Source organism: Gambusia affinis, linkage group LG22, assembly GCF_019740435.1.
Source record: "Gambusia affinis linkage group LG22, SWU_Gaff_1.0, whole genome shotgun sequence".
In the NCBI taxonomy this organism is placed as follows: Eukaryota; Metazoa; Chordata; class Actinopteri; order Cyprinodontiformes; family Poeciliidae; genus Gambusia; species Gambusia affinis.
Window position 1 is genome coordinate 1767844 of NC_057889.1, and position 9657 is coordinate 1777500.

The window sequence follows — 9657 nt, forward strand, 5'->3', positions numbered from 1 at the left end:
GGGTTGTTGTTTACTGCCTGCTTTTTAAAAGAAAATAATTTCTTTAAGAAATTTCAGAAGCTTGTGAAGTTTTGGTGATTAACATGAACATGTTCACTGAGTGTAAATGTTAAGACGTAAATGATAAATTTGAGTTCTCGTCTCTTTTTGTTGACAACAGCCGAGCAGATGAGACGTGACTTTAACTCCTACTCAGATATTAATACCCAGTTACATGTAATAAGATAAAGTGTGCCATTGCTAAAAGTATATTGATTTGGCGTTAGATTATGATCCTTCCTTCCCACTGACCAGACAAACCTCCTCCTCTCTAAAGCTTCTGGTTGCTGTTTTAGACCAAACCAAACAGATCCTCTCCTTTTCCTCCCCTGAGGTTCTGCACCATGTAGGCAGCACAGCCTCAGTCCCAAAACCCTCCAACACACTAAGGAAGCAAATCTGCACTTGTTTGTAGTCAGACTTTAATCCAAACCTCACAATTTCTCATGCAACATGAATATGAATCATGACTAAAAGATCAGCCGGCTCCTCTGGAAGAAGCTTTAGAGACGCAGACAGGAGCTTCATCATCCGTGTCGAGTTTGTCGTTTCTCAGGTTCTGACAGTTTTAAAATTTTGCTGTGGATGAAACATAACTAACTAAAGCTACAGATGGCAGCTGCTTCCTGCTCAGCTGTAGAAAATGTACAGTACAGACCAAAAGTTTGGACACACCTTCTCCTTGAATTCAATTAGAAAGTGCGTCCAGACTTTTTGTATGTGTCAAATTGTTCTGTAATATTCTGATGTCATAGCATCGTTTCATAACCTCTTCTGACTCAGTGTGAAACAAACACTGAGTCAGTGTTTGATAATCATCAACACAACGACATAAGCTTCAAAAGTTCTTCTGTTAATGATGACTTCCTGTTCAGCTGTTACCTTGAACTGATGCTGTAACAACATTCACCGTAAACTTAATGTGAAATCGAACAAATGTGAGTGTTTCACCACAGCTGGATAAATCTTACTCCAAAGTCACGTAGATGAGACTGAATGAGAAAATGTTAGGAGTCCTTCAGGTTGTGCATTTTAAATTCAGCTGAGCACAGAGGTGATGTTTTCCCTGCAGGGCCGTGTTATTAACCCCTCTGATGGCAGAAATATCCATCAATGCAGCCGCCAGGCTGTGACTTTAATTGTTATTCAAGCCATATGACTGCGCAGCAACCATGACCACAGTGGACAAAGAAGTTTCTTCTTTGTGCCAAAAGTGAACAGAGCAGATCTGAAGGCCAGAGAGAAGAGGAAGTTAATGGTTTGATACACCAGAACATTTTATAACTTAATGAGGGGATGCAGATGTTTAGAGGGAAAGTCCTGCAGCTGGACTCAGTGACATGAATCTGCTTCAATTTAAATGAGTTACTGTAGATGATGTTGTTCTGGACAACGAAGGCAACGGTTGTCTGGATTATTTGTATGAACTCACCAGGCTGGTCTGCAGCAGTAATCTTAGTTCTTCTTAGTTCTTCATGACCCAGAGAGGAAGGGGTTCAGTTTTGGGAACCTGAGCGTTCTTATATTTGACTTTTGCAGCTGGTTTGGTTTGTTGGCACCAGAGCAGTTTGCAGGACGATATCTGAGATTATGAAGGTGGTGGATTAGTTTTCAGTTATGGACGGATGACAGGATGTTAGAAGAGGATGGACAGACAGCCGAGAAGATTGTGAGATTGTGCCAGAAACTCAAAGATTATTTCTGCAGAGAACTGATGCATAAGAAACGACCAGATTAAACCGACAGCTGAGGATTTTAACTTTAAATTGGTCTCATTGATTCACAGAATTCAGAGGTTTTGCGAAGTTTAGAAATGGCAACAAATTTGAAAGTCCTACATGCATTTCAGTTATAAATCAGAATCATAAATCTGCTGCCTTCTCTTCAGGGATGCCTGTGGCCGTCGGAGGGACGTGCGATCTATTCATCCTTCGATAATACGCAGAGAAACTCAGAAGCTCAAACAGCAAATCGATAAGCTGTCAAGCAACTAAGAACCGAAACGTAAAATCCAGCTGCATTGACTTTTCAGCCCCAAATGTTTTGATGTGAGATGCTTTGACTTTTACAACCTGAACTGCTGGTAATAATCAGAGTGAAAATAACTGAATATTTATTCTGCTTTTGATCAGAGCAAAGTGTTTGGGGCTAATTTCTGTTCTTTCAGCTCCACCAGCATTACTGTTAGTAAAGAAGCTGGAAGTAACAACCAGCACTTTCACGGACTAAACCTTTATTTAATGATTTCCATCAACCAGAGACCAAATGGTGCCTGCACAGGAACATTTATTACAGAGCAAAGCAGAAGAACAAGAAGCATGCGTCATACAAAAAAAGAAAACACATCAAGCTTTTGAAAGAAGGAAAAATATCAGAACATGGTTTAAAGAAGAGCAAATTGTGGAGAGTTTCATGAAAATAAAGCACAAATCATCACGTCTGAGTTGAGTCTGAAGCACCAACACAAAGCGATGATGATAATCACTGGGCTCTGTTGGTCCATGCAGTCAGCAGGAATCTCTCCATAAGGCATCGCTTTCCTCTCTGTCTGTCACCGTCTTTAAAGGCCCACAGGAAGGAGGGCATGCTGGGCCAGTGACCACCCAACCCACAGCAGCCAGAGGGAGATAAATATCAGCAGCAGGATTAGCTCAAAACTCAAAACTTGACTTCAGTCAAACTGTGTTTAATTTCTGAGATCGTTTACTTCCCAGCTCTTTAATAAAAATTCATTCCCGTAATAAAATTAGACACTAATTACAGGCTGCAGAGGGAAAATGGGGATTGTGTTGAGCTCACTTTCGGTTAATTAATTCCAAATAATCACTTCCTGAGCCTTCAGAGGCTTTTCTGCCAACAGATCAACAGTCACTAACAATGTTTGCTGGTTTTAGGGAAACCAATGTGTTCTTATCAAGCTCACACATTGATCCTTTTGTACTTAAAATAATTCAATCATTTAAACCTCCGAAGTTCAAACATCATCAAGATGTTCTGGTAATTGTGGCACCATGAAAAATTGTTTGTTTCCCAATAATTTAATATCAGCCACCTGTTAGTAACTATGTATATACACCATTAAAATATTATCTTTTTTCTCAAAGTCCAGCCTGTAATTGTGTAAAATAACATGAGAAGGAAATCATCAGTTTGCGCCACTCCTTTCTGCCTCTGGTTCAGTAGTTAAGCAGCAGTCCCATCTCTGAGTCCTGCTTCTCATGGATCTTCTGTAGGCTTTAGATGAGATTACCATAGAAGAAGAAGTTAATTTGGTGTCTGGTGAAGCATTCCTATGTTGACCTGACCAAATGTTTTAGATCCAATGAAGGATCCATTTTCACCTTTGTGTCGATGTGCTGGTGTACCACAGCATTACAGATCCTCTACCTTACATGAAGTGATTCATCCTTTATCACCAAAAACTCTTAGTCTGATCCAAGAAAAGCAACATTTGCAGTTAAAGTCCCAGTAGAATAACAATGTACCATCACAATGAGTACGTTTGTGATGGTAGGACGAAATAAGCTTCTTTTTTTTCTGGCTTTCCTCCAAAACAACAACCTGTTATGGCATCTAGTGGTTGTCAGGGAGACATTGTGACTCCAGTCGCTGCTCCAGTTCTCCACCAGTCAGAGTTGGTGGTATTTCTACCGTCTCCATGGTGACAAGATGAACGCGGATCGACTCAAACCTTTCTTACTTGAATGGCATGTTTATTTTGTCTTTTCCGTTTTGCTTGATTTGGATTTGGGTTTTTCTGTCACATCATTTTTTGTACATCAAAGAAACAAAAATTTGTAGATTTGTAACCATTAGCTCTCAGACACATGATCAATTTTAAACCCCTATGAATAAAAATGTTTCGCTCACATTTATTTTATTGGAGGAGTTTGTGATGACAGCCAGTGATGCAAAAGTGATTTTGTTTAAACAGCATGCTGTTAATTTGAGATGTTTTCCAAACTCAAACTCTAATTATAGGTCTGGTTGTCGCTGTGAGTGATGTTCAATAAAAGGCCAATTTATATTCACAGTTTTACAACATTTTACTTGAAATGTGAATCCATTCTGGACATTAAAGGAAGGGGAAGGCCTGGTAGTGACTCTTCTCCATAACCAAATTCTCACGGTTCTGACTTCATTACCGAGCATCACCTGGTGTTTCTACCTGTAGAACAGTGACTATTTATCTGCACAGCGCCTGCCTAGCAGAGCCACATGCAGTTTCATTTTTTCTGATTTGGGTTGCAAACCTTCCTGTTGAGCTAAACAGACACAACTGCCTTCATATGTCCAAAGATAAGAGGAGTTTGCAGATATTTCCAGGTTCATCCAGTCCACCCAACGCCTTTGGATGTCAATGAACCCCTGCATTCACCAGAGGTCAAACTGCATGTCAGAGCAACCAGAGAAACCGTCTCCAAAGCCTCAGACTGGATGTGTTGATGCCTGTTTCTACAGCCTCAGTTGGTCGCCGGCGTTATGAAATGTGAAGAGTTGTAGCACATTCTCTGGGTGTTTCTGCTCTTTTTTGTTTCAAAGAGGCACTTCTTGTTTTGGTTGTTTATGATGGTCGTGATTTATCCTGATGCTGTGAATCATCCAATTGGTGGAACATGTCAGAAGTTTTTTTTCTGGTTTTTTTCTCCAGAGTTCCTCTAAAACATGATTATCGTCTCTCTGCAGAGGATCCTGGAAACTTCACAGAGCCACTTCCTGAGTGGTGGAGTTCCCGTTTGCAGCCGGAGCCACAATGACGGCGTTGGGCGTGGTCTTCTTGATGGATGTGAGGTGGATGTGAGAGGTGCTGTGCATGTAGCTGGGTTGGCGTTCAGGACGGGGACCTCGACCACAACGTAGCTGACTGGGGAGGAAGAACAACAGCCGGTCAACCAGGCGTCCAGAGCCAGAGATACGTTTCACCTCTGAAGTAAAGCTTCTGTATTAACATCTTAGAGTGAATAAAAATGTTTTAAAAATACCATCATGCATGTATGATGGTATTGGTAGCCAAACGCACTAATTAGCTCTTTAGCTAACTTTAAATAACCCACAATGCCTCTAAGTTAATTTTTCTAGATAAATGCAAAACTTACTTGGCTGTTGTTTAATTGTTTAGTTGAAATTTTTGTTATTGACAAAAAAAAAAAAAAATCTTCTGGTAGACATTTATATTCATGCTCTTATTTTGAAGGGGTGAAAACTGTTATTGATGAAGCGCAGTTTCCTGTCCTCACCTTCTCTCTCTCTTTTGCCCCAATAACTTTATGTCAAACATGCAGAGACAAAATGAAACAGTTAAAAAACAAGTTAGAATTAAAGGACATATAACTTATAATGCCCAGATTAAATTATTTCTCGATGGTTGTAGTCTTTCAGAGGTAAACAAGATTTCAACTGAAGTCAGCAGTTTAAGATTAGCTTCTGCTAAATCCCATGTCAGTGTAGCTCTTTTTGTTTGCTTTTTGTTTCTCCAGAGGATGAAGGGCAAACAAATATTTAAAACACTTGAATCGTTTAAATATTTGAATCTTTTAAATAAATTCTCAGGTGTATAAATATGATCTTTGTTCTGCTTGTGTTTAGGGTTCATCTGAATTTAGTGTGATGTTCTGTATCTAAAACATAACGTAGGTCTCAGTCCCTTTCAGCAACAGTCGCACGGCAGGGAGCGAAATAATAACTGTCAGGATGTCTGGTGTTAGCAGGAGGACTTGAAGGGAGCTTTAGAAAAAGACTGGGCCATGATTACTTCATTTCCCATGTGAGGGAGTCGATTCACTAAGAAAAATGAGGCACCGGCCTTCTGGTCCTCGCCTACATCCGTCCCTGAATGCTCCCAATTTCACAAATATTCAGCCTTCTGAAATCTTTTGATTAGTGTGAGAATTACAATTTAACTTGGTATGTGCACGTGGACAGCAGCCTATTGGAGTCAAAGCTGAGGCTGTTTTCACCTGCTGCTGCCAACATGTTGGGCAGATTTACGATATGCAGGTAGAAAACCACACAGAGCTACTGCAGCGTGTTTTCTGCAGTGTGCTTTCTGCAGCGTGTTTTCTGCAGCGTGTTTTCTGCAGCGTGCTTTCTGCAGCGTGCTTTCTGCAGCGTGTTTTCTGCAGTGTGCTTTCTGCAGCGTGTTTTCTGCAGCGTGTTTTCTGCAGCGTGTTTTCTGCAGCGTGCTTTCAGCAGCGTGTTTTCTGCAGCGTGCTTTCAGCAGCGTGTTTTCTGCAGCAAGCTTTCTGCAGCGTTGCTCTGGACTGTAACACAACTTCCCTTCTAAATCAAACGGTTGAATCAATCTGAATGCATGTGGAGCAGAACTTTGATTAGAGACTTCAAATATTGATCCTGGGAAAAAAGGGTGTGAAATAATCATCGGGCGCTTTCCCATCCAATCATAGATTTAGGTCTTCGAATGGTTGAGAAGCTGCTAAAATTCAAATCGGGCATCAGAACGTGGAAGAAAGGGTGTTTAACGGACTTTGAACATGTTGTGGTTGTTAATGAAAGATGGCTGGACTGAATAAAAATCTACTGACATTTTCATGAACAACCTGAAATCTGTCAAACAATGGGCAGGTGGTGGTCTAAAGGTGTCGGGTTTTTGGCACACTTTGCACCCCTTAGTGCTAACAGACGACCATTCAGACCTCATAACCTTCCTAAGTTTTGTTGCTGACCACAGTGCACACAGTTTTTCACATTTAGATAAATATCTGGACTCAAAGTCGTATTTGCAAGACTGACTGGTTTTAAACCGACATCTTTGGATGACTGGGGTTTGCACCAGATCACCAAACTCAAGTCGTCTCTCTCTGGGTAATGTCTCTTGTCTCTTGTCCCTTGTCATGTCTCTTGGACATGACAAGGAGTCAACTGCACTCCAGTGATCTCCATAGTAACCAGGTCTGAGTCCAACAGAGCAGCTTTGAGGATGTGACAGAACAGGAAAATTTTCAGCCACGTCTTCAACATGGTAGGAAGGATCTATATGTTGTATGAAACATAATCATTGCACTTTTTAAAATCATTCTTGGATCAGGAGTTTTCAGTTTGCTCAGTTCTGCCTACGGTGAACTCTGTTCAGAATGAACGGGTTCAGGGCGTCTGTCACTTTAAATCCAATTAAGCTCCTGCTGACCACACCCACAACTCAGTGTTTACACTCGCAAATGAAAATGGCTGAAGGCAGACGCACAGTTACACAACCGAACATCTATGAAAAGCAGAAGTGTAGCCTCCTGCACAACTAACAAGAGTAGAGCAGCTGGCTTCTGGATGGCAAATCAACAACAAACACTTGTCCCGTGTAAAGCTGCTGTGTGATGCTGTCTTGCCTCTGACCTGTTGAAGTGCCGGCGGAAGCTCTCACTGAGCAGGTAGAGGGCGAAGGGGTTGACGCAGGAGGAGGAGAAGCTGAGGACTCTGGCCACCAGCGTGATGACGAGGTGGGCCAGCGACAGATCCATCTGGTGGTAGTGGAAGGAGCGGTACATGTAGAGCACATGGTTGGGGAACCAGCACAAGGCGAACAGGCCCACGAAGACCAGCACGATCTTAGCCAGGCGCTTCCTCGTCTCCATCTGGAAGGGCAGATACACACTTCTGCTCAGATGTTTGACTAATTATTTTTAACCACAACTTTAATTTTCACAACCAAGGAACCACAAAGTCTGTGAAACTAAGATGACATCACCCTGGACTGAGACGCACTGACCAGGAACAACAATCCTCAAATCGAGAATCCATCACCTGCAAGCTGGACTCAGATGTCTTGTTGTCCACCCAGTTGGAAAAGCCAAATCTCTACTGGAGAATATTTTTATGGTCAGGCAAAACACAGTTTTAGGAGTTTGGCTAAAATGAGAAGAAGCACTTCTGTAGGAGACTGTACCTACTCGTAAACACGGTAGAGGTATCGTGTTCTTTTGCTGCCATTGGTACACAAAATGGATGAACTACAGTGTAATAGCACATATGAATATGTTTCATCCTGCAAATTCAGTCTTGTACAGCTGACTGTTTTATGCTGATTGAAGCTTTGAAAAGCTTTGGGTAAATCACTGAGAACCCAAAATGTAGAGCGTTCAGAGAATATAACGACAGAAGAAAATAAAATCTAAGAAAGGCTGGAACAGAGGAACAAACACTTAAAAAGAAATTACTTTTCTGATGAAAGAATATAAACAACTCCCTCCCAGGAGTCCCTGCAGGATCGGTGAACAGAACGCCGCACCTGAACGTCCGATGATGAAACTAATCAACAGAAACGGACAGTTTCAGATTCAGAGGAGTCAGGCTGACATTGCTGTCCTTTGAGAGGACTCGGCATGAAAGGAGCCGCCTTCAATCATCCAACAGACTTCACACCAGTCAGGCGTCTGTGCACGTGGACATGCAAAACATGTCAGCTGTGTTTTCTCACAACACTTCCCTGTGAACTTCAGGCTTCAGGAGAAACATGAGAACCCAGAGGAAACGCTTCCTTCTGCTGAAAGTGGATCCAGGATGCAAACATCCTTTGAAGTGATGAATTCTTATTTAAAATCTGACGTTATGTGAGCAGAACCACGATAGGACCTGGTCTGGTCGCTGTGCTGTGGTTTAGTATCATACGTTCAGTAGGTTTCTGTGTTCACTGATTGATTTTATTTTTTTCCTTTTGCTTTGCTTTGACTTCCTCCAATCACTCGACCCAATCAGCTCCCAGTAATCTGTCTTCACTCATCTGGTTCCATCCCAGTAAAGAGTGGAGAGGCACAGATTCAGAGTCAAGTTTATGATCCCATTTCATCTGTTTTAAAATACTGTTGGTTTATAAATCACTTAACGGCTTAAAGATCTGCTGTTGTCATAGCAACCTTCCAGACCGCTCAGGTCTTCTGGTTCTGGTTCTGGTTCTGCTCTGCATCAGAACCAGAACCAAACATAGAGAAGCAGCATGCAGCTTCTATGCACCACAAATCTGGAATAAACTGTCAGAAAACTGGAAAACTGTAGAAACACTGAGTTCCTTTAAATCCAGACTGAAGCTCATCTGTTTAGTTTCTTTTTGTAAGTGGAACAAAGATCGATTTATTTGATCAGTTTAGTAACAAATATTATTAATGTAAAATTTAGTGCTGAAATAAACTTGGTGTTGGTCCAGTGAGTTTCATCCAGTGTTGGACAAAGCTAATCATTTAAGTGGGCTAACCATAAATACACTCTGCTGATGCTAACACGCTAAATTCAACCACATTGATGCCCTTCATGTCTTACAACAGAGCATATCTCCTTCAGTAGCGTTCAATTTATTATTGCACATCTAACTATAAAGTTTACAAGTTTATTTCTGGAACAGACCTTTTACTGACTGTTATATTGGAATATTAATAACAAGAAATGTTGGTCAGATGGTGTTTAGGAATGTATTTCAGGATGTTGGATGTATCGATACATCATGTGACTGAGATGATTTTTATTCGTTGCTTTAGTTTATGAGGTTTTTATGTTTGAATCACGTCAAAAAAACTGAATATTTTATAATTATTTTGATTCACTGAACATTTCTAGTGTCATGCATCCTCCGTCTTTTTGGCTGCTTTTTGTAAAATGTCTGACTGAACCAAAACA

The 9657-nt window shown here is 41.2% G+C and overlaps 1 protein-coding gene across 1 annotated transcript in view; it reads right to left on the reverse strand.

Annotated features, from left to right (window-relative positions):
* Positions 1 to 1652: 1652 nt before the first annotated feature.
* The window catches only part of nmbr (neuromedin B receptor), a 36551-nt gene continuing 28546 nt past the window's right edge, over positions 1653 to 9657 (reverse strand). Inside the window, exons 5-6 of the mRNA XM_044107175.1 lie at positions 7387 to 7625; positions 1653 to 4903 (exon numbers count right to left, since the gene is read on the reverse strand). Coding sequence (XP_043963110.1) covers positions 4741 to 4903; positions 7387 to 7625 — 402 coding nt within the window. The 3' untranslated portion in view covers positions 1653 to 4740. The remainder of the gene's footprint in view (positions 4904 to 7386; positions 7626 to 9657) is intronic.